Source organism: Triticum urartu, chromosome 7A, assembly GCF_056163025.1.
Source record: "Triticum urartu cultivar PI428250 chromosome 7A, HENAU_Tu73, whole genome shotgun sequence".
Classification (NCBI taxonomy): domain Eukaryota; kingdom Viridiplantae; phylum Streptophyta; class Magnoliopsida; order Poales; family Poaceae; genus Triticum; species Triticum urartu.
This window is the reverse complement of record NC_141879.1, coordinates 616,146,007-616,169,983: the sequence shown is the minus strand read 5'-3', so window position 1 is coordinate 616,169,983 and position 23,977 is coordinate 616,146,007. Positions and strand designations below refer to the sequence as shown.

At 47.8% G+C, this 23,977-nt stretch overlaps 2 protein-coding genes and 1 pseudogene across 4 annotated transcripts; 1 reads left to right on the top strand and 2 right to left on the bottom strand.

The window, feature by feature from the left end:
* Positions 1-3,037: 3,037 nt before the first annotated feature.
* On the bottom strand, positions 3,038-4,858 carry LOC125522615 (putative UDP-rhamnose:rhamnosyltransferase 1 pseudogene; annotated as a pseudogene).
* Positions 4,859-7,450: 2,592 nt separating this feature from the next.
* LOC125520130 (Cyclophilin-like peptidyl-prolyl cis-trans isomerase family protein) lies at positions 7,451-13,221 on the top strand. Of its 2 annotated transcripts, none has more exons than XM_048684957.1 (3): positions 7,451-7,753; positions 9,484-10,296; positions 12,920-13,221. In XM_048684957.1, the coding sequence occupies exons 1-3, from the start codon at positions 7,558-7,560 to the stop codon at positions 13,129-13,131; spliced, it is 1,221 nt and encodes a 406-aa protein (XP_048540914.1). In that variant the 5' UTR covers positions 7,451-7,557; the 3' UTR covers positions 13,132-13,221. The 2 variants fall into 2 exon arrangements, with proteins under 2 accessions (XP_048540914.1, XP_048540915.1); XM_048684958.2 differs by lacking the exon at positions 7,451-7,753 and adding an exon at positions 8,707-8,840.
* Positions 13,222-14,956: 1,735 nt separating this feature from the next.
* On the bottom strand, positions 14,957-23,559 carry LOC125520131 (cadmium/zinc-transporting ATPase HMA2). Of its 2 annotated transcripts, none has more exons than XM_087534497.1 (10): positions 23,425-23,559; positions 22,953-23,237; positions 21,881-22,147; positions 19,154-19,251; positions 18,360-18,615; positions 18,120-18,257; positions 17,689-18,016; positions 17,391-17,593; positions 16,931-17,130; positions 14,957-16,808 (listed from the first exon to the last, which is right to left on the bottom strand). In XM_087534497.1, the coding sequence occupies exons 2-10, from the start codon at positions 23,158-23,160 to the stop codon at positions 15,420-15,422; spliced, it is 3,087 nt and encodes a 1,028-aa protein (XP_087390623.1). In that variant the 5' UTR covers positions 23,161-23,237; positions 23,425-23,559; the 3' UTR covers positions 14,957-15,419. The 2 variants fall into 2 exon arrangements, with proteins under 2 accessions (XP_087390623.1, XP_048540916.2); XM_048684959.2 differs by having other exon boundaries at positions 23,338-23,505.
* Positions 23,560-23,977: the final 418 nt, after the last annotated feature.

The following is a 23,977-nucleotide window of genomic DNA, read 5'->3' as shown; positions in this document are numbered from 1 at the left end:
GGTGTTCAAAGGTTATACAGTATAAAGATATCAAGTGTAAAGCGGAAGAACAACACTTTATAGCATGAGGTTTGTTTTGTGTGTAAAATGGGAGTAAACCGGTTTGGCGACAGACAGCTTCCGATTCATTCAATATTTTCTTGACAGCCTCAGTGACTTCTTCATCCGTTAGCTGAATATTGATATGACGTTGGGAGTCTTCTACTTCACCAGTGTACTCGCACATTAAGCGAGAGCGGTGACTTAGCGGCAAGATACTCCAGGATATCCAGCAACGGACAAAGTCTACACCTGTTAAACCGTTGGCCAGGAAGGCCCTCAGCTTGGCGAGTTGAGGTGCATACGGGGCTCGTTCCTGGGCACTTAATCGTTGTGGAAGAGGATGAGTATTGGCCAGCCGGTGAGCACGGTTACCCGGCAGAGGGTTCTCATCTTCAGGGGAGGTGTCTTTACAGTAGAACCAAGTTTGATTCCACTCTTTGGGGTGACTGTGCAGCTTGGCATGAGGAAATTCAACCTCTTTTCTTTTCTGAATGGAGACGCCACCAAGTTCAGTATTGGGCTCGTCTACAAATTTAGTGCACCGGTTCAGATGGAAGAAATCCCGGAACAGCTCAACAGTTGGCTCTTCTTGTAAGTACACTTCACAGAAGACTTGGAAGTGGCATATATTGGACACCGAGTTGGGTCCAATATCTTGAGGGTGGAGTTGAAAGCTGGCAAGCACATCCCGGAAAAACTTCGATCCGGGCGGTTTGAAGCCACGGCCTATGTGATCAACAAATACCACTACTTCACATTGCTTGGGAGTAGGAGGGTTCTCCGGTCCAGGAACTCGCCATCGGATCTCATTCTTTTTGGGTAAAGTGTCAATTTTGACCATTCCATTAAGTTGCTCCTCGGTAACCCGGGAGGGAGCCCAGTTACATGAATAAAATTGCTTGGCCATTGCAAGCAAAAAGCTGAAAAGAAATGCCGGTTTACAATTCATTCATGGTAAGGCATAAGGTTCAACAGGATAAAGAAGTCCAAATATGTGAAATTGGTAAACTGGAGGATGATACAATTATGAATGACAAGGCAATAGGTGGAAAAAGAGATATACACATATTATTAAACCAGAGTATGATGACGGACACAAAGGAGTTGCCAGTTTACAAGGGGACTAATGGTATGTGATAGATTGCTTTATACAAAGGTAAACCGCCTATGTAATGAAGAAGATACAGATCTAAGGCAAGAACGACTAAGTAAGGTAAAACAGGTTTCACAAGATTACTTGGAAATTTTAGATCTACCGTAAGACAAGAGAAGCAAAAAGATTTAGACCTAAAAAGGTTGGTCCCGAAGCAATTCACAAAGGTCCAGATCAGTTTTTATGCGTATAAGGGTTTGTTGTGATAGCAAAAGATAAGGAACGCTATAGCTACTACACGAAATACATCAGGCTTGAGGGTTCTTCCATGGACTAAGGAGGAACAAGGAAGAACAGTTGCCGGAGCTTCGATGAACATTCATGAACACTGAAACCCTAAGTAGATCTATAGAGGAGGAAAGGGAAGATCTTACAGCGGCTGTTGAAGCAAGCGGAGTTACGCCGCGGCTATCTGGTGCAACCAGGTCGATGTAGCGGACGACGGAGATGCAGAGGCGGAGCTCGGCGACGGTGGCGGTGCTCGGGTGCAGAGGCGTCGCGAGGAGGGAGAAGAAGCGAAGAGACGGAGGGGAAAAAGGAAATGACCCGTTGCCCTATTTATAAGGTAAAGGGGGAGGTAACAGGCGCGAGAATCGAGGGGCCGGAATATTGGATACCTAACAGGAGCGGTTGCCTCGATCGTCGAAGGTTCATTAACTAAAGGTGAGATATATCATTTTTAAATAACAAGGTGACATCACGGCGATTTATCATGATCCTGGAGTATGACGTCACGGCGGTTTACAAGATCAAGGCGAAGATGCAAAGGAGGAATTTTTCTAAGTGTTGAAGATTGACATGAACAAGTTCAAACCAATCTGGGTCCTAATGTTGGGGATATTACTACTGGACGTAAACCGACCAGGAGTAGCCGGGTTAACTCTATGAAGATGGAAGCCATTAAGACGTGAGGATGGTGGCGTTTTACAAAGGCCCAAGGCCCAAAGGCGGGTTAAGGCCTGTAGATGTAAACCGACTCTTTCATGTCACTTGTATTGTAAGTTAGAAGGAATAGAGACCGAGCCGGACACATTTATGATCCGGCCTCGGGACTCTGTAAACCGGCAGGCGTCAACCTATGTATATAAAGGGACGACCCGGCAGCGGTTTAGGGACAACACACAACAACTCGAGAGCCAGGCAAAGCGGATTCGCTCCCTGGTCATCCAAACCCTAGCAATACCAAAACAACTAGACGTAGGCTTTTACCTTCATCGAAGGGGCCGAACTAGTATATAACCCGCGTGTCCCTTGTCCGGTTTAACCCCTTTAAGCTAACCTGTAGCGATGTCTCCACGACTAAGTCATTTCACGAGGACATCTGCCGTGACAAACCCACGACAATGACCTAAGCAAAATGCCATTTTTTTCAGCAGTGACCTACTGCAAAAAACGGAGGAATGAGATGCTCACCTGGGTTGGAGCCGAGGGTCCTCGTCGCCTACTGTCTACTCCGTCGTCGTCGCCTGTTGTCGTCTTTGTTGCCGTCGCCGAAACCCTAGTGTTGGGAATACGAATCTCACCACGTATAAAAAAAATCCAAATGGACCATTTCACTTGACATTGAGAGGGGGGCACAGATGTGTACCTAAGGACACCAGAGATCGCCGAATTGGTTGGCGACCACCATCGGCAAAAAAAGGATCAAGAGTAGGGCGGAGACTTTGAAGGGGAATGAGTGGAGTGGGTGAGTGGGGCGAGGGGGCCGTGGCCCCTTTGGTTTTGCCCGGGAAGCGTCCGACGCAATGTTGGGCTAGGCCCAATAGGCCAGTATCGAAAAATAATAAAAAGATGAAAAAAAATAAAAGACACAAAAATCACTTTAATAACTAAATATTGACATGAATGATCAAATGAAAATCATAGGATAACGATACGGTGATACAGTACATTCTATTTCGTTGTTATATGACCCGACGATAGTACTTTTCTTGAATAGGGGCTAGTTGTTTTTGACGATTCTCCCAAAATCACCCTCCTCCTCAGCTTCTTCCAGAATCGTCATTCATATTTTTTTTATAATTCTAACTAATTAGATTTTAACTAGATAGGATTATAAAATATATATGAAGTGGCTATTCTGAGAGAAGCTGAGGAGGAGGCGATTCTGTTGGCCCTAGGCCTGTCACAAAAGAACGCGCCGGGCCATGCCGACACTATTCCTTGTAAAATCGTAGTTGCTGAAGGAAGTCATCGATGCACTGCTCATGGCTTGCAGTGTCGCCGACAACCTGTTGCAACTTCCCAGCATTGGTCGCGAAGGCACATCTACCTTCCTCCTCCACCATGACGGCCCGGACCGCCGACGCGACGCCTTCCCGGTCAAAAGACGACCCATCCTCTCCCTTCCTTGGCACCGGCAGTCCAACCTTTCTCCCCTCCATGAGCCGAGCAATCGGCCCTTGGTCCCCAAAGAATGGCAGCATGACAAGGGGACATCCATACTGCATCCCCTCGATGACCGAGCTCCACCCGCAGTGCGTCAGGAACGCGCCGACGGAGTCGTGCGCCAGCACCCTGGTCTGCTGGACCATCCCCATCGCCACGAGCCCGCGGTGCTTGGTGCGGTCCTGGAAGCCCGGAGGAAGGACGGCGTCGTCCGGGACGCCGCTGGGCTTCCTCAGGGCCCAGAGGAACGCCGTCCCGGCGAGCTCCAGGCCGATGGCCAGCTCGTGCACCAGCTCCTTGCTCAGCGGCGCTTCGCTTCCCAGCGCGACGTAGAGGACGGATTTCGGCGGCTGTCGGTCGAGCCATGAGACGAGCGCGTCGCCTTCGGTGGACCTCAGAGGCGGCGGCAGCAGGCCGAGAGGGGCGAACGGCTTGCCGAAGATGGCCGGCAGGAGAGGCACGCCGTCGGGGTCGAACTCCACGCAGCACCGCTTGGCCACCATCTTGCAGCTTTGGTGGGTTAACAAGAAGCGCTGCGCTAGCGACGCCCCTACCTCCGGGTCAACGGCCGTCGACACGCGCGGCACGCCCCATAGGGCGCTCGATGAGGAGGAGAAGATGGGGAACATCACGGACGGCACGCCCCGGCGGGCGGCGGCGGCGGCGGCTAGGTAGTGGAAGGTGTCGACGATGACCCAGTCCGGCTTCTTGCCGTCGTCTAGAAAGGCGCCGAACGGCCCGGCGAGGCCGTCGGCGGCCTTCTGCAGGAGCTCGGCCTTGCCGGGCGGGAGGTCGCTGGTGGCTTCCGCTCCCTCGGGGAGGCCGTCCACGTGGGGGAGCGGCAGGGCCACCAGGTGGACGTCCACGACGGCCGGGAGGCGGCTGATATTGCGCGGCGTTGAGACGAAGGAGACGCGGTGACCGCGGGCCGCCAGGCGCTCCGCAAGCTCGAGGAAGGGGGTCATGTGACCGAACGCAAGCCACGGGAAGAGGACGATGTGCATCGGCGACGACTCGGCGGCGTCCATCCTGGTCCTGCGTTAACGTCCACCACTGTACATCCGTGCTGCCGGCTGCGGCTAAATAAAGGGAGACGAGAGTCGATCCTGCCATCCTGGTCATCGTGGAGCCGCCTGCACCCGCGCACGGCACCTACTAAAAATGGTTTTGTTGCTGGTTGATTTTTGAGATAGCGAACCGCTCATGCTAAGCCGTTGGGTTTTGTTGGTGTATTAATCTATAAGGTCCAACGGACTGAATAGATAAATTGAAAGGGTGAGGTTAGATGACATAACATATAAAAAGAAAGAAATAAAAAAAATTATTATTTTTACATGGATCTTCATATAAGATCTGACGAATATAGCATCGACTGAGATGTTGTTAAGTCTCAGTTGACTGAGATTTAGGGGCTGTTTGGTTCCCAGCCACATATTGCCACACTTTGGCATACCTCACATTAGGCAAGTTTGCTCAAGTTAGATGGGTGTTTGGTTCTGGCCACACTAAGCCAAGATTTTTTTTATGAGCAGTGAACCTCACATGTCATAGACACAAAAAGTGTGGCAAGATTTCCTTAGGCAAGCCAAAGTGTGGCTAACAATTTAAGCAACTCAAGTTAGGCAAGTGTGGCAACATAATGCAAACATAGTCACAATCCAAACAGCCCCTTAGCAATGCTGAAACTGAAAAGTAAAGATAACGTTGAGGAGAGGGGCCGCGCACCAACATATGTTACCCTAATCTCAACTAATGCGCCCTGATTCGACGGGTGACCCTAACCAACTATGGTTTTGGTCCCCTGTCGCCAGAGCACACATATTAGATGGGGGGAAGAGCCGACACCTACGATTTAACTAGTTCATGTATGGTTTACTCATGCTTCCCACATCTCCCTAAAACCCTAACCGATCTGGTGGAGCGCTGCACGATGGGAAGATCATCTCCAAGCTCGTCCCCTGTTCCAGGATAGTATCGGTGGTGCCCAGAGGGACGTTGTTACCCGCTGCGATTGTCTACCCTGAGCCTGCATCACACCTGCATCAAGCAGGCATGACACTTTGGATTGGCTACACCTATGGCTGCTTCCATTGGTGGTACAATCATAATGTACCTCTCTGTTCATTATGTTTTAGGTGATCTAATTATTATTAGGCTTAGGATCTAATCACGTCAATTCCAATGGGTTATTTCTAACAATGGTATCTTGAGCTAATTAAGCCTAGATTAGATCCCTAAAGATTATTTGTTCAAGGTGTTGATCTTGATTATGTGCTAATGGTTAAAGTATTAAGTCTAATGGTTCATGATTATGGTTAAGTTGCCCTCTATTAAAGTAAATGTTTAATGTCTAGGGTTAAGAGGTTTCAGTAAGGTGTAAATTGCTACTGGATTAGTGCTAGTTAGAGATTTATGATCATTAACATGTTCTGTTAGTTTAACTATGCCACGTTTCCACATCAAGATATTTGTTAGTAGTTAGCATTGATTAAATCCCATTAAGCAATTAGACGGAGTGGAATATATGATTAAGTAAAACCTCCTTTTCCCCCAATTTTGGCCATAATCCAAACCCTAAAACATTTATCCCCAATTCTTTTGAAACCCTACAGAACCAAATCCCCAAATTAGTGCCCAAATGTATGAAGTTTAAGAAAAGAAGAGGATTTGGGGCTCACCTTATAACTCTGGCCTTTAGGGTCCGCTCAGACGCCGTTGTGCGTGCATGCCATGGTCGGAATGTCGCCATCCTTCGGGATGACGCGCGGAAAGATGCATCCGTCGCTGCTGCGCAGATGGACGCGACCATCGCCTTGCACGTCGCCGCCACCGCAAGTTTACGTCGGCAGACACCGGCGAAATGCCTCTCAAACGTCGCCGCCTAACAGGCCATGTGCGCGTCGCCGACAGATACTCTCAACGGAGGAGCGCGTTGGACTTGGTCCACTGCACGCTCTTCCGGTGAGGGCAACCACCGCGCCGCCATGGCCGGTGAGCCTTGAGTCGCCGCACGGCCGCCTCTCCTCTTAAGAGACCGGAAGAATCGAGGTTGAAGGGGGAAATGGCTAAGGTTTCCAGCTCGCAACTGGTTTTAATCAGCACGGGTCAAATCCGCTGTCGTTGGATTGATCCAACGGTTGGCGTTGACGCGGATCACTGACGGGCCTACGGCTGCTTTCGCGGCTGGGCTTCGACCCAGGTTGTCTCGGGAACCTCCTCATACTCCACAAATGGCCTTAAAGTCGAAGTCTTCAATGGCGAGAGGGGCCTGGATAAATCCAGTTAAAAACAATTGGGCCACAAATCAAATCAACTGGATTCGGTACAATTGAGCTTCAATTTGAGAAAGTTCCCCAGATAGGCAAGAACCCTAACTCTAATCATACCCTAAGAGATAGAGGGGAGAGGATGCTTACATTTGAATCCAACTATTGCATGGAGTCTTGATCGCTCTCGCCGTCGTTTCAAGACGCCATAGCTCCGATGGTTGGCGGCGGTGGCAGTCGTGGGAGCAGCACCAAAGGAGCGCGAGCGAGAGGGGACAACCACAAGAAGAATGAGTGGGCTGGCTTTAGCCGATTTGGTTTCGATCAACCCAAAAGGACGCCTTCGACCGAACAAGTAACGGTGTTTGCCCCGTGCCATCTTCTCTTTCGCCATGTGGGCGGGTTGCCACGTCAAAAAAAGTGGTTCAAAAAACTGTCAGTGTCTCCTTTCATTGTCATGCGTTGCATTTGGTGTAAAATTACACAAACGTGTTATGGTGGTTTTTTTTTGTTAACGGTGCATGTATTGTGACGGTTTAACGGATTTAACTCGACCGATAGAACGACCAGGGAAAGCGTCGGGCCGGAAGACGTCTCGCGAACTGACGCTCGCTCAATAGAATTTTTTTCCCCGAATAAAATTTCGAGCATACCCTTATCCTTTCCGGCCAGCGCCGGCCACAGGCCACAGCTGCTCCAACCGCCACCATGGCCGCCACCGCCACCGCCACGTCCCTAGGCCTCGCTCTCCACCGCCGAGACCACGACCCTAGCTCCCACCGCCGCCCCGTCCCCTCCTCGTGCCTGACCTCTACCTCCGCCTACCGCATCCGCAGGGCCAAGTGCTGCCGCAGGGGTGTGCCTTCACCGTCCGCCGCCGCCGCCGCCGGCGGTGATCTGGAAGGTGAGGTCCGTGCGCCGTGGCTACGCCGTTCTGTTTCCATTTCTTTGGGTGCTGTAAAAGGCAACGAGCTGATCCCTTGCTTTCCGTATTGCTGGTTGGACTGAAAGTATGAAACTATCACACTAAGTCAGCTGCGTGCCATGGACGCCAGGGAATGCTTGCTAGATGGCCAATGATTCTGGTTCAATTTATAGTAAAACTGTCAGATTTCCTCTTCATATTTTTGAGTCTTTGTCAGAAACACACAGCTCATTCATGGGTCTAGGGACCAAGAGTAGTAGTACAATAGAAATGTGACAATTCACAGTTAGTAGTAATGTATAATATCGAAGCAAGACAACAAAGAGACGAGCCAAGGGAAGGCTCTCCCCACTTGCTGGTTGACGACTGGCTGTGGTGACCGCCTGCATCCAGCTTGCACCCTCATCCTGCTTGAGCAGTATGAGGTCACAGATGCCAATCGCCACTTTTGCGGTTTGGAGTTGCCGATGGCCCAGGCAGATGGGCAGTTCTTTTGTTGAATTGCTGCCCGTCAGCTTGTTGGATATATGGACTTATTAAGAATGTGGTGATTGCCTACTGGGTTTTTGGAGGGAGAGTAGGGTAGCAGGCTGTAATGTGAAATCCATATATTTAACAAACTTTGATGCAATTGCCAGCATACTGCATACATGTGTATTGTAACTACTTGATTGCTGTTTCTTGCCTATTATAATAGCTGTACACTAGGGTCTAGGGCCATGCCCACACGTTGCTGTGGGCGTATTCACAATTAAGTAACCAAATATGTTTATGAATAGTCTTAGTAATTTCTTTCCTCATGTTTTCTCTTTAGCATGCATGTCTGTAATAGTTCAAAGATGGTTTGTTTCTGAAAAGAGGTTTTACTGTATTTTTCCAATGGTGCACACACCTTTCTTCTAACACTTCGAAACATAATTTTCAATGAGCAGTTGAGTACCAGTCTCAAGCAACTCCTCCAGGTTACCAAAAGAGAATTAAATTCTCGGGGCTGATTTTGATGTTATTCAGGAGTAACGTTGACATATCTTGATGTTGGTGTGATATCGGGAGCATTATATGCTATGTAAGACAAGATGCAGACGAGAACCTTCCAGAACCGTTCAGTATATATTTCATTTAAACATTGAACTAGTCCATTTGATACATGTGCCTCCATACCTAAATTGTCCATCGAGTATGATTTACTGCACAGATCTGTGCCAAACACAGTACACGCCGGTCTTTATATGCATGACACATCTTCTACTTCTATATATATGCATGAAGCTTTTTAATTTTATATATGAATGAAATGTTGTTTTCAAAGGACAGAATGTTTCTATTCAAATATAGCCTTTCAGGCACCAACCTTCCAATTGTTTAGCAACAGTCCTTACATTCATTGTTTGCACCACATACAATGCATGGGTGCAGTAAATAGGAAATATTAATTAATTTACTGACTGTAATTCTAGGGGTGACGTGGCTTAATTAGGTTGCTGCAGTAGGAGTCACTTTTAGAATAGAGAGAGAGATCTGTACACCCATGTCATATGCTCCATCCTGGGTGAGCTCCATGTGAAAAATTAGAGAGATAACCTAGAGTTCTTATATTATGAATGCCTGAGCTTTTAGTTATACCTGACAGTGCTATGCTTGTTGTCAAGAGAGCAAGCATATTACTTAAGCAAAGTTTATGCCTCATTCATCTTCTGTTGTTATTGCAGGAAATGATATTAGCACCATATTGAAGCATTCACTTAACAACGAAACGATGCCTTCATCAAGCACAAAAGCTACTTCCTCCATGGCTGACCATGTTTCTCTTAGCAGCCTCCACCACCACCCTAGCAGCCAGTCTTCCTGTTTTGCTACCTCAAAACCAAACCATGACAGTACCCATAAATACAACCACTCCCCAAAAATTCCTAGGCGGTCTCTCGCCTTACTCCCTGCCTCCTCTCTTCTCTTCTCTGCGTCCTCCTCCTTTGCCATAGACAATGCAAACGCTCCATCCTCCTCCACAATTGACACCACCATCACCGACCGCATATTCATGGACTTTAGCATCTGCCCAAGCTTCTTTAGCAATGACCGCACGTTAGGAGCTGAACTTGCTTCATGCCCTGATTCCGAGCCCCTCGGACGTGTAGTCTTTGGTCTCTATGGTCGGCTACTCCCGATCACTACTGCCAACTTCAAAACTACCTGCACTACTTCTGCATATCGAGGCACACTTGTCCACAAGGTGCTTCAAGGTCAGTTCTTTGCTGCTGGCCGACAAGGTTCTCGGCGTGATAAGGGCGTGGTCCAACCTCCCTCAAAGCTTGTGAGAAATGTTGAGACTGTTGATCCTAAAGCGTATCAACTAAGACATGCAAGGCCTGGCACCCTATCCTTGTGTCTTGAGCAGAATGACGACGACGATAGCATCAAACTCAGTCCTGATTATCACAATGTTGAATTCCTGGTGACCACAGGGCCAGGGCCCTGTCCAGAGCTTGATGATCAGAACATTGTTTTTGGAACTGTATTAGAAGGTGAGTACTTCTGTCAGAATTACTTGTATTAGATGGTTATCACAGATCTCGTGTTGAATGTCTTGCAAGAATTTGATATCGTCCCTTCAATTTTTCAATAACATGCACTTCATGAACCAGCTATGTTATGTGGAATTTGACTAATGACTGATCGACTAATGATAGGATTGTTAAGACTAAGAGCAAAATGCAGCCTTGCTAGAGTAGGATTTCTAAACATGAACCTTCCGGTGATATACTGTTACAAGCTTTGTTTACATCCCATCTGTACAGGTCATAGATTATTCAGAAAAGCATCCATGCCATTAATCAATGAATCAATGTCTACCTTAGTTCTTCCCAACAGCAAGCCATAACATCCTCATCTTTGCTGCATACATGTTAGCTTATCCTGTGATTTAATAGTTAGTTTTGTTATCTAGCTTGAGCATGCCCCATCGGTGTTATCTGCCGGTCTGGCATCGCAAGGGCCTGCAACAGGTTGATTCACTCTCCCATATGGTGTTTGTGTTGGTGATAGATACACTAAACAAGTTGTTGGCCAAGGCTGAGCTTGGGTTGCTCCGCCTCCTAGTACCCCGGAATTTGGCTGTGAGTGTCTCACTTTGAGAAGAAGGGCTGTCATCTTCTACCACCCGGATAGAGCAGAGTTGCTCATTGTTCGCAGCATACTTGCGATCTTCGGGCATGTATCGGGGCTTCACACCAATTTCGGCAAGTGCTCGGTGTCCCATTTGGATGTTCGGACGAGGAGGCCCTGGAGGCAGCATCGGTCATGGAGTGTCAGCTAGCTCCCTTTCTGATCAGATAGCTCGGGACCCCTCTCGCGCTAAGCAGGTTGTCGAATGAGCTGCTCCAGCCCTTGGTTGCAGGCCACTCCGCTCAGGAGGCTTAGATATATCGGACTTCTCCCGTGATGAACGGGAGGTGTTCGCCGCATCCACCAACATAGTGGTTGGCGACGGAGCATCTACCTTATTATGGAGGATTGCTTGTTGGATGGGCGCACTATCTCAGAGTTTGCGCCTGAGCTCTTTCTCCTGGTCTCAGGGCGCACTAGGAAAAAAAGGGCACAGTTAGGGAGGCCTTGACCGACCGTCATTGGATGTCAGCCATCCCTCTGGCAGTATATCCAGGTTAGGTGAATAGTCCACGGGGTGGTGCTTTCCACCTCACCAGATGTCCTCCAATGGTGGTGGACACCGAGCAGTCAGTACACATCCAGGACCTGGTATGACGCCCTCTTTCATGTGTCGGTCGGTTCGAGCTCTTGAAAGTTGAACTGGAAGTCTTCCCTCCCCCCGCGCTAATTCGTGTGGCTCGGCTGTCACGACCGCTGAGAGACTGTAGAGACGTGGCCTGCAGCATGCACCTAGCTGGCGTGCTCTGTGACCAGTCGGACGAGACGATGGGTCACCTCACGAGTTGCCCCTTCTGGCTCACGATGTGGCATGAGGTGTCCCTCGCTGCAGGCACTATTTTGTGGACTGGGGCAACTAACATGCCATTCCGTCCAGACTGCTGTTAGAGAGGGCACGTCCTCCGTCGTCATGTTGGTAGCATGGTATTCAAATTTTCAGATAACGGATCCTTCTAATCCAGTCTATCTGGAAGCATCGTAACGCGATCATCTTCGACAACGCTAGGCTCAGTTTAGCTGGTCTCCTTGACACTATCAAGTCGGAAGCTAGGCAAGGGCGGGCGCGAGGGGTCTTGCAGCGTTGGTACCAGCAGGGCGGTGCCTAACGTTTAGCGGTATCGTGTTGTAGTTTTGGGTGTCTCTCATCTTTGGACTTGTACAAACTCTTCTTTCTATCAATACATCGAGACGCAAAGCTTTTGCATTTTCTCGGAAAAAAAATAACATAACGGATTACATCACCCAAAAACAATTTGGTTTTTGTTGGCTAAATGAAGACATCTCTTTTTATTCAAACAATTTTGAAGACATATCTAGTTCAATAGTATTCTTAAACTTACTGCCTCCCATCTTCAAACCTCATGCCCGCCAACTCCCATGTCCGCCGCAGTTACGCAAGTGCAATGTTGTCTGCTTGCTTGAATCTTTTCTTCACCGTTCAACTTCTTATCAAAATTTAGAGGTTACATTTTCTCTAATGCACATATGTTACACGTACCTGACGAATAGTGTACATATGTTACATTTTCTCTAATGCACATATGTTACATTTTCTCTAATGCACATTTTCTCTAATGCACATATGTTACATTTTCTCAGATCTTTTTATTTCTGTAGTTAATTATAACTTCTGAAGTGCTGAAGAGACTGTTCCGGAGACGGTCCATGTCTCTTATTTGCTAGTGTATTGTATGCTTACATGCCATATTCACCGCGAAGGCACATATTTGTTTTCTTAAAAATAACTGACAATTAAGTTGGTTGGTGTATGTTACCTATCATGTGCAATTATCAATCTTTTCCTTTACTGGACATGCATTCTTTGCAATTTTGCAGAACTTCTGAAATGCCCCAGCATATTGTAGAGCACCCTCGTGCTCTTTTATGAACTGCCGGGTCCTTCTCGTTATTTACTAATAAAAAGATGGAAGCAACCAAGTTTATTTACCCTTTGTTCTGATGTTTGTTCCATTGATCATGTAGGAATGGACGTTATCACCAGCATTGCAACCATCCCTACCTACAAACCAGGTGAAAGGATCCAATTCTTCAATGATTTTGCACAGCTGATTGGCGATGAAAGAGCTCAATCTGCTAGAGCCATGTGGGATCGCCCACAGAAAACCGTGTATATCAGCGGTTGCGGGGAGCTCAAAGTGACCAAGCCATCCCTTTCCCCTCCTAGCTTGCCATGATAAGTACTGTATAGATGCAATTTTCCTGTAATTACTATTCCATGTAGCTGTATCTCTACCTATAATATGATATTCTGTATCTCATGTAAATGGCTGGTCAGTGCTGACATATCACCACTGACGGGAAGCCGAAGCGACCGGTTAGTGATGATGGGTCACCAGGGAGTGGACAAACGACTCGTCACTGGCTGGTCGGCTAGTGGCTCGTCAGTGTTTACTTACTAGAATAGCCCTCCCAGACTTGTCACTAACTGATCATGGCCGGCCCGTCAGTGGTGAACGCTACCACTGACAGGTCTCCTCGAGCCGTCAGTGTTGAAGCGATTTGTAGCAGGGAGTCAAACAACATGGTGATCAAAGGCGACCCTATTTGTCACATTTGACAGAGCCTTGCAGATAGCAGCATTATCCACCATGAACAACATATCCCCACCACGAAGAAAAACATAAAACCAAGAAAAGGCTTGCCAAAGAGGGGAAGGGCAGCAGCTGGTATCCAGAAGATCAGAACAGCTTCAACAGAACCCCAGATGAGAAGTGCATGGATGAACCCGGGTACATATGAACCCACTTTGAAAAACACATTTCTAAATTCTAAAAGAATCTGGAAAAAAATTGCACGGGTACGTCTCCATGTTCTATGTGCGTGCATAAAGTTTCACAGAAAAATAACTTTTTTTGTGGCCTGTGCAAAAAGACAAAAAATTATGTCGTGAAACACTATTTAGAAGCACTGAAATTTGTCTTTTTTGCGGAGGCAAAACAAAGACATTTTTCATAAAACTTTGTGCCGCGTACACACATTTGTGAACATGTATGCGTGATATTTTCTTTTGATTTTTTGACATTTTAAAACGCGCTTAAAATGCATTTTATGAAAAGTGGGTGCATATGCCCATGGGTTCAGATGGTGCCCTCTCAACCCCAAACCCCCTAACAACGAGGCAGGTAAAAAAAGAGATGTCTAGCAGTTTCAGTTTGTTCAAGGATCATAGAGTATTGCCAGTCCAATTCGGCTTATGCATATTCTCTCTAGTAAGCATCGGGTCTTGAGAGGCATTTTCGCACGCCAGATCCATCTATAATGAGATCCTGCAACATGTGTACATAGAAGGAGAAAAAGAACAAGAAAAAATGCTACTGATACTTGGACTTAGACAGTACTAGTGAACAGTGTCAGGTTCATCAGGAAAATTCCTGGAAGTAGAATGATAAAAAATCAATGACATTCAATTATTCCAATAGTCATCAGGAAAATTCCTGGAAGTCAAATGATCAGCAATCAATGCCATACCATTATTCCAGTAGTCACCAGGAAAATACCATTATTCCACTGGTCATCAGGAAAATTCATGGAAGCCAGATGATCAGCAATGCCATTCCATTGTTCCAATAGTCATCAGGAAAATTCCTGAATGTCAAATAAACAGTGCCATTCCACTGTTCCAGCAGTTCAGCTCCAAGGGCTTTTTTTTAGACAAGTTCAGCTTTAGGTGACGCCTGAAAGGGATGTTTGGGCTGCAATTCATGCAACCTCTAATGGTACATTTTTGTTTTTGACAAATGTCAAAGTGCACATGAATTTTTCAGAGGTATAGCCACAACCTCACCATGTCACCATTTTTCAAAGAAACTTTCCTAGCAGCAAAATCTACATCCATAAATTTAAGAAGGGATTTGAACTTATGTTTACATGTTTCCATAAGTTCTTGCCACAACTGCACAACTGCAGTATACATCCTTAAAAGATTACTGCCTTACTGTAATGCAAAACACTGACACTGCATTAAAGGGATACACCATTTCATAGCTTGACCAACAATGGTTCTATGCGACATTCCGAAACGTTTCATAATAAGCCAACTTAGTTGAAGTTTTCCCTCAACAAAAGTCAAGTATGATTACAACTCGGTACTCTGATAAGGAAACCTGATAAGAAGTTATAAACTGATCTCTACACCAGCTTCTTCCAATTATTGCTGAAGCACACTGATACTATGAACAAACCTCTCTCTTTGCACCTTCTCAAATTCTTCGAGAAGGTGCAAAATCAACAAGGAGAAAACCAGAGCAGCATATCATTTCAGAATGACACCTGCTTCATGAAAATCAAGACTTCTACACCATTTCTTCAGCAGCTAAGCAAAGCAAAACCAGATCAAATATCTATCATCAGCCATGGGAATCTAGCTATATATGCCGACCAGGCGGCTTCAGCAGTCGCTGTTTCTTTCTAGATAGTTACTCGCTTCGGTCATCTTACCAACATAACATCTATACTTTCCATTCTACTCTACTATAATCTCTGGTAGTTTCAACATGCTGTGGCTGCAGCAGCTGCGCGCCCTAGTCCTGCAACACCTGCGGATTATTCCGGTACGACCAACCGGCCAGCTTGGACAAACTTCTTTGCCTTTGCTTTCACATCCCTTGCTGCTCACCGTACTGTGACAGTTTCCCCTGCTGCAATCCGTCGGAGCCGGGACGTGATCCTTGACCTTCAGGTGATGTCCACACGCTTCCTCTTTGTGTTCTTTGATGCATTGGATTTCCTGCTCATGGTGATCAGGCAATGCGCTCTCGATAGATATCGACAGCTCTGGAACTGGATCAGCCGCACTGCCGTCATGCTTATGGTCGTAGCAGGAATGCGTATCTGCGACATGCACTGTTTGCTCTTCATCACAGCAATGATGCTCATGGTTCTGCTCATGGTCGTGGCAAGCATGCTCAGTGGCACAAAGCAAGCTGATTGGTTCTTCACAGTGCTTGTGATCATGGCAATCATGCTCATCGGCAGAATGTGAACTGTTGGGTTCTTGGTGGTGGCTATGTTCATGGTCATGGCAATCATGCTTGTTCGCAGTGGGGTGAGGGTTGCAGATGCTGTGGGTATGGCCATGCCCATGGGAAACATGCTTGCTTGTCACCATCTGGCTGCTCGGCTCTTTGCAGTGGCTATGGCCATGGCCATGATCATGGCAGCCATGCTTGTCTGTGGAATGCAGGTTGCTCGGCTCTTTATGGTGATCATGCTCATGGTGATGATCATGGCAGCCATGCTTGTCTGTGGAATGCAGGTTGCTAGGCTCTTTGTGGTGATCATGCTCATGGTGATGATCATGGCAAGAATGCTTGCCTGCAGATACATGCTCATGCTGATGACCATTGGAGCAGTGGTGGTGGGAAGTACTATGCTCATGCTTTTTTGAGTGAGAAGAAGCACAGCATTTCTTCGCCACCTTTCCACTGCCTTTCTCCCTCAGTAGCAGCATGCTGTACATGATCACCAACAAGCATGTGCCAACATCAGCAAGGACTGCTGCCCAAATAAGCGGATGCCCGGCAAACGCAAGTGCAACAATTGCAAGCTTCGTAGTCACCGAGAAGACAATGTTCACGACGATGGTCCGGTGTGTCCTCCTGGCCAGCTTGATAGCCTTTGGGATCCTGCGGATGTCATTCGACATCAGAGTAATGTGACTCGTCTCCATTGCGACGGCTGAACCGGACACACCCATGGAGACTCCAACATCAGCCTTAGCCAGTGCTGGGGCATCATTCATGCCGTCGCCAATCATCAGTGTAGGGCCATCTCTTGCCTTCAGTTCATCAACAATTCTCACTTTATCTTCTGGCAGAAGTTCAGCATGAACCTCGGCTAGTATGTTCCCCAGCTGCCACAAAAAGAAAAGAAACAGCAAAATCAGAAGGTGTTGCATTTGTATCCACTAGAGAAAGGAAAATACAAAACAATAAGATCCACCTATTCTCCAGAAGAAAAAGAAGAAATCATTACCTGGTTTTGCGCATGTGTGGCAGCGGCAGTACTATCGCCAGTAAGCATCACTGACTTTATGCCCAATGATCTCAACTCCTTGATGGCCTCGGCTGACCCAGTTCGGCATGAATCCGATAGGCTGAATACCCCAATCAATTCCTTGTTGCAGGCCACGTATCCGATGGTAACTCCTTTCATGTGTTCTACTATGTCCGGAACTATAGAACAAAAAAAGTTGCACATGATCAGTTAACAGCTCAAGATTTCAACAGAAAATTGTGTTTCGATTAAACAAAATAGAAGAATGAAGAAAAATATACTGTAAAAATGACTAACTTAATGCTACTGAGCAATGCTCATTTCAGTAACTTCATGCATGGGTAGGTTTGTCTCTTATTAAACAGTAAGTCCAATTGTAAATAGCAAAAGAATGTTGTCAACATTGAATATGTAAATGCTGAGTTCACATTTCACCAACCTGTTTGACACGATGCCCTTGCCAAGATCCTTTTGTTCCCAACATATACGCCCTCTCCATCAATTTCACTGTAAATCCCCTCACCAGGATAGATTTGAAACTCAGCAACATTTTCTGATTTTGGCTCTACAGAGTTTGATTGAGCATAACCAACAAGAGCAGATGCCATTGGGTGGCTCGACCTGCTCTCGATGCTTGAAACCCTGCAACAGTCATGGAATTAAAATACTGCAAGAAGATCGAAGCACATAATGTCGTTGAAGAATTTTGAGCATTCTGATATGGACGCCACACTCACCAGTAAATAAGTTGTTGCTTCGAAACACGCTCACCAACTGTCTGAAACTCCTCGACAGAGAACTCGCCTCTAGTGATTGTACCAGTCTTGTCGAAGGCAGCAACTTTGATACTGGCCAAGGACTCAAGGACATCCCCTCCTTTGATGAGGAGCCCGGTCCTCGCGGCCCTCAGTAGCGCGCAGAAGGTTGCCACAGGTGTCGACAGCACCAGAGCACATGGACAAGCACTCACCAGGAGAACTAGGGCCAGTTCAAACCAGTGTCTTAGGTTGCGTGCTCTGACACACACAGGGATCACTGCCACTGCTGCAGACATGAAAATAACAGCTGCGAGGTGCAACCAAAGATCACAGTAAGTAAAACCATCCGATCCAACAACTGTCAATGACTGAATTTTCGCTACAGGCATAGTCTCTTCTATCTGGCTTACCGGGTGTGTAGTACTTGGCGCAAGTGTCGATCAGCCTCTGCGTACTGGATCGACTGTTTTGGGCTTCTTCGACCAGCCTTGCCATTTTGGCCACCGCAGAGTTGTCGGCCATAGCAGTTGTCCTCACAGCAATGTAACCTGACAGATCACCAATGTAGAATCAGTGCATGATCAGCGACCAGAGGTGAATTTTAGGCATCCCAGCAATGTCGATTCCAGTGACAGTGTAGTATGTATTACCATCTATGTTGAGTGTGCCAGCCCAGACCTGGGAGTCTGCCTGCTTGGACACAGGGAAGGACTCCCCGGTGAGGGTGCTCTCGTCGACCTCACTCCGTCCATCAACAACAACACCATCGATCGGCACGACTTCCCCTGCCTTCACAGCTATTACTGTATTGATCTTCACATCCTGGGTAGCAACCACTTGTCCAGTCTCTGCCAGAACAGCATTTTGTGGTGCCATGCTCATCAGTGACGACATGCCAGCAGTGGCCTGCATGTCAAAGAGTATGTAATCAGATTTTTCAGGGACAAAGTAGCACAAAAAGAAAAATTATTGCCCATGTAGACATATTTAATGATTACTGCTTCTTTTTTAGAAGATATTACTTTTAGTAGTTGCCTTCAGCTCCTCATCTTTCCAAAATTATTGGCGTGGCTTTCCCTAATCATGTCTTACACCTAGATATGAGTGTATATGCATGTCTGAGTCCACTAGATATAAAGTTCATTAGTCCCTTGGCTGATAAGTGACAGCTGAGGTATGCTAAAAAGGCAATACAATCAGCGAAACGGGCCTGGCTCTACTCCAACCTACTACGCGTAGAATGGCAGACCAAAATATGTTCACAAGTCCATCAGTGGGTCTAGTGCACATCAATATCAGCATACCCTGCCATGCCGCATCAGTACGAATATGTGCTCCTAACCATGCCACATCGAAAAAAAAGCTCCCTTTCCCGGTAAGTGGGGTCATGAGAGGACCTCACAGCTCTGATCTCTTAGGTGAAAGGAATTTGTGGACAACATACCTTGCCGCAGGCCCTGGTCTCGAGCCATTCGGCTATGGTGAAGAGGAAGACGATGAACCCGGCCTCAGAATAGTCCTTGAGAGCTATGGCCCCAGCAACTGCAAACAAAGCAAGTAAAACAAGTGAGCCATTGGCTATTCAATTGCCACCATCCATTTCCTGCCAAAATTGCCACAATTTATGGGACGGCAGAGCACCAAAAAGGAATGGGTGTAAATATGTGACGATGACAAGATACCGTTCCTCCAAGACGAGTAGATTAAGCCAACAGGTATATAGTTTTTTACAGAAAGTGGTGATTATATATACACACAGACTAGTTCCCTAGATACAACTTTCCTTTTATATTACCACTGCAAATAGAAACTCTGACACCTACTCTCATAATTGAGTCTCCATCAAAAGATCCGAGATGCTGACACATTTTTATCTGCTATCTGAACAGAAATTTTGTTTTCTAGCATAGTATTATAGAATACATAAACGAATATAAATTCTGACCAAAGTTCCTATGCTGATCCTTTCAAGAATCTGAGCAATCTTGACAGCACAAAAACCACAACGCTAGAAAGACCGATTCGAGCAAAGCATTGCTTGTTCTAAGTGGAATCCGATACCCTATCTGAGATGCGACATCGCCACATGGAGAGGAAAGGAAGCAGATTTCTGTCCATTTGGCATAAACCTTAGCATCACAGCAACCTATCGCTTTGGTGCAGTTCAAAGTGGGGGGTCCCTACAGGAAGAACAAATACCAAGGGGGAAGTTTTAGCAAGTGAGACATAAGCTTTTGGTAGTATCTTTCCAGAGCCTGTTTTCCCACTAGCTAAGCACCCACCATTCATACTGGTGCAAGGAAGCAACCTGCCTTGACCCCAGTTTCCTGGGTGACTTTTGGCTTTTTTCTCAGCGATGTTTAACACCTAGCAACATCATCAGTACTTCCAATGATTCAGTCTGTGGTTTTTCGTTAATTAACTAGGCAAGTCTCTTCTGCTTAATTAATCGACGAGGTAAAGCTTTTGCCCCCGTTTATAAAAAAGGTATTTCCAAAGAGTGCTAGCGGGTGTTGAGCGTATACGAAGCAACAGAAGATGGCGACAGAAGATTTGTTTTAGAACAAGGCCCTGATTGGCGTGGAGGTGGACTTATAAAATTACTCATGTCTTCCTCTCTTTTGAATTTTTGATGTGGTAACTAGTTCAAAGCATTTTTTTATTCAGATGTATAAACAAAATCTTACCAGAATTGGTAAGGATTCCTCTGTCAAACTAGCAGATTCCACACGAGTTAAACACATCACATTCGTAGGAAATTTTTTTTTTAGAAAATTGATGAGTTTTATCTGCAACTAGGCTATGTGGTGGTGGTGGGGGGGGGGGCAAAGATTCATGAATTTAAGGATACTGTACACCATAACTGCATGAATCTAGAGTTCTAGACAGGAAAAAGGCAAGCCCAGTGACATGAAACATATGCTGTGTGCGTGTGCAGGCTACAGATCACATCCTGAGTTTACAGAAAGTGGTGATTATATACACACAAAATTGCTACTGCAAATAGAAAATTGGATCCCTCCTCTCATAATCGAGCCTCCATCAAAAGATTCGAGACACTGACACATTTTTATCTGCTGGTCTGAACAGACAATTTGTTTTCTAGCATAGTACCGGGTAAAAGAAGAACTCTGTTCAAGTTTCTTTCATGAAACTGAGGTATCTTGACAGCCAGACCTCTAGAGAGAACGACTCGATTCGAGCAAAGCGTTGCTCACTCAAAGTGGAATCCGATACCCTATCTGAGATGCGACATCGCCACATGGGGAGGAAAGGAAGCGGATTTCTGTCCATTTAGCATAGACAGTAGCATCACAACAACCTATCGCTTTGGCTACAGGAACACCACCACCAATCTAGATGTGCCATAGACAGACCCGATCCAGAACTCCCAGGGGGTTCTGGACGGGTTTCGGGGAAGTTTCGGCAAGTGAGACATCGCAAGCTCCGAGTATCTTTCCAGAGACTGTTTTGGTTCTGCCCTCCCACTAGCCAGTTAAGCACCCACCATGCGTGCTGGCACTGGTGCAAGGAAGGAACCTGTCTTGACCCCAGTTTCCTGGGCGACTCTTATTTTCGGCATATTGGCACCACTGCTAACAACAACACCATCAATTGTTCCAGTGATTCGGGTCTTTGGTTGAACGTGTTTTCCCCCGATCCAAAGTGCTAGTGATCGTTGTGTCAGCGTCGTATACGAAGATAAGATAACGACACGAATTTTCTAGGATTTTTTCATGTAGTAACTAGTTCAGAGCATTTTTTTTTAACTCAGATGTAGTAAAAGCAAAAAACTTGCCAGAATTAGCAGGATTCATCTGCCTAACTAGATTCGGCACAGCCAAGCAGGGCACCTTATGCTCTGCACCTGGCTAGGCAATTTATTTGTTTACTTATTTTCAGGAAATGGATGAGCTTTTATTTCTCTTGGCTTCCTCTGCAAGTAGCCAGGCTAGTGGGGTGACCCAAAGATTCATGAATTTCAGGATATATACACCATGGCTGCTTAATATTGATATTGATCGCACACTATGAATCTAGTCAGGAAAATGGCAGAGCCTAAGTCACATGAAACACATGCTGCGTGCGTGCGTGCGTGTGGAAACTTCAGTGCAGCTCACAATGAACATCAACATCGGAACGGTTCGAAGGTGGCGAGTGTTGGCCGTACCTGCGATGAGCATGAGTATGTTGACGTCCATGGTGCGCCGCCGAAGCGCGGCGACGCTCCTGAGCACGATCGGCGGCAGGCCCGCGGCCGCCCCCGCCACGGCGAACCACTTGAGCGGCCGCCAGAAGTGCTCGAAGAGCGAGACCACCAGAAGGACCCCGCAAACGAGCACGTAGGGGCTGGGCCATTTGTTGGACACCTTGCTCTGCCCGGCGCCGCCGTACGCCCTCACCGACGCCTCCAGCCTCGCCCCGTTCAGCTTCCTCACTGCACCAAAAAAAATGATACAGTTCAGAACTTGCAGTTTCAGAGATTATACTGAATAAATAATGGTTACGTAAACAACTGTGAAATCCATAATCCCATACTGTCAGAATAATAATCAGGGAAAATCTGGGAACGAGCAGATTTGGCAAAAAAACCTGTACTAAAAACAGTAAAATAACCAAGGACGGGACAAGAACGGAAAGCGCATAAGAAATTCAGAGAGAAGAATAGGGACTTTGCGTGATCCTTCACGTGGTTCGATGTATTCCTCCGTCGCGGCAACTGCAAGTAAACAAAGTTCGAGAATGATTTCTTTTTTTTATTAAAGCCCAGAACCCGTACCCCGGAACCCCGGCGACGGTGAAGTTGGCTCACGTCGGCGGTCGGCCAGTTTTAAAATCCAGAACCGTCCAGTCCAGGGCCGTCGTCATCGGAATTTATGAGGCGGCAGGCAGCACGTTACCCCAGTTTTTCAGTTTTTAATCCAGTTGAACGGCGACCCCGGTCTGCTCTGCTGCGGTCCGGGGTCCGGCGACCCCGGCCGCCCCGTCGAGTCAAAATCCAATTAAAAACCGCGGATTACGGGAGAAAAGTTACTGATGAACAGCGAACGCCGGCGGCTTTCACCGGAAACCAAGGAGTAACGGCGAGATAAACGAGGAGCTATGCGTCTGACATGCGAGGAAGAAGACAGTTGGATGATGACCGGGTCACGGGGGCCGGCCGGGCGGGACGGCGGAGGGATCTCGGGGAAAAGCGGGAGGGGGGGGGGGGGGGGGGGGGGGGGTTGCATGTTGGTGCTTACCGATCTGGGCGGTGGAGATGGCGGCGGCGTCGTGGAGGACGATGACGGTCCGGGAGGGCACGACGACGGTGACCTTGTGCACGCCGGCGAGCGGCTCCAGCAGCTTCTCCACCAGCGGCACCTCCGACGGGCAGCAGATGCCCAGCACGTCGAAGTAGCTCTTCTCCAGCCTGCCTGCCGCCGCCGCCGGCGCCGCCGAGTCCCCCATCGCTCCCTCTCCGTACACTTGCTCGCTCCCGCTTCTTTGCGAGACTCTCTCACCTGCCCGTGCCTCCCTCCCTCTGCCTGCGCGCGACACGGCGGCAAGAAGCCAAGAAGAGTTAGCGGGGGCGGAGCGGAGCAGAGCAATCTTGGCGTGCGGTGTTGGTGGTGGTGTATGATGTACGGTGGTAGGTTCGGAGGCGCCTCTAGAGATTTAATATCCCTGGACTGGACTCCGCGCGCCCGCCATTAACCGTGCCGGCCCACCTACCTCGCGACGGCCGGGAGCGCGGAGCGGGGGAAGAAGGAGACGAGGAGGATGATGGCGATGCAGTGGCAGGTGAGGGGAGGGGGGCGAGTATATAACGCCGAGCGGCGCGGAGCGTGGTGCTGGAAAACGGTGCGAGCGCAGGACGGGGAGAGCGACGCGTGCTGATCGGGGCCGGGTGGGGCGGGGCGGGGCGGATGGATGATGACGGAGGGGGCACTGGGATTCCGGGGGAGCCCACCGGCAGTGCCGAGTTCACCCAGGAGTCCAAGACGGATTGGGCGGAGGGATGGGGAGGGAGAGGCGTGATGAACTGCGGTTCGGGGCCGTGCCGGAAAGCCGAGAGAGACGGCCGCTTGTGGGGGAAGGGGAGGTGCGGTTCGGAGGCCGGGTTGATTAACCGCCTCCGCGCCTGATGTAAACGCAAGCAGGCCTCCCCCGTGGTTGCATCAACCGCCTCGTTTTGGTTTCCGTTTGGGCCACGCCTGGTTAGGCCTGTCTTTCTCAGTTTTCATATGGAAGAAGTTGCACTATCTTTTTAGTTTCCAGGGAGGAC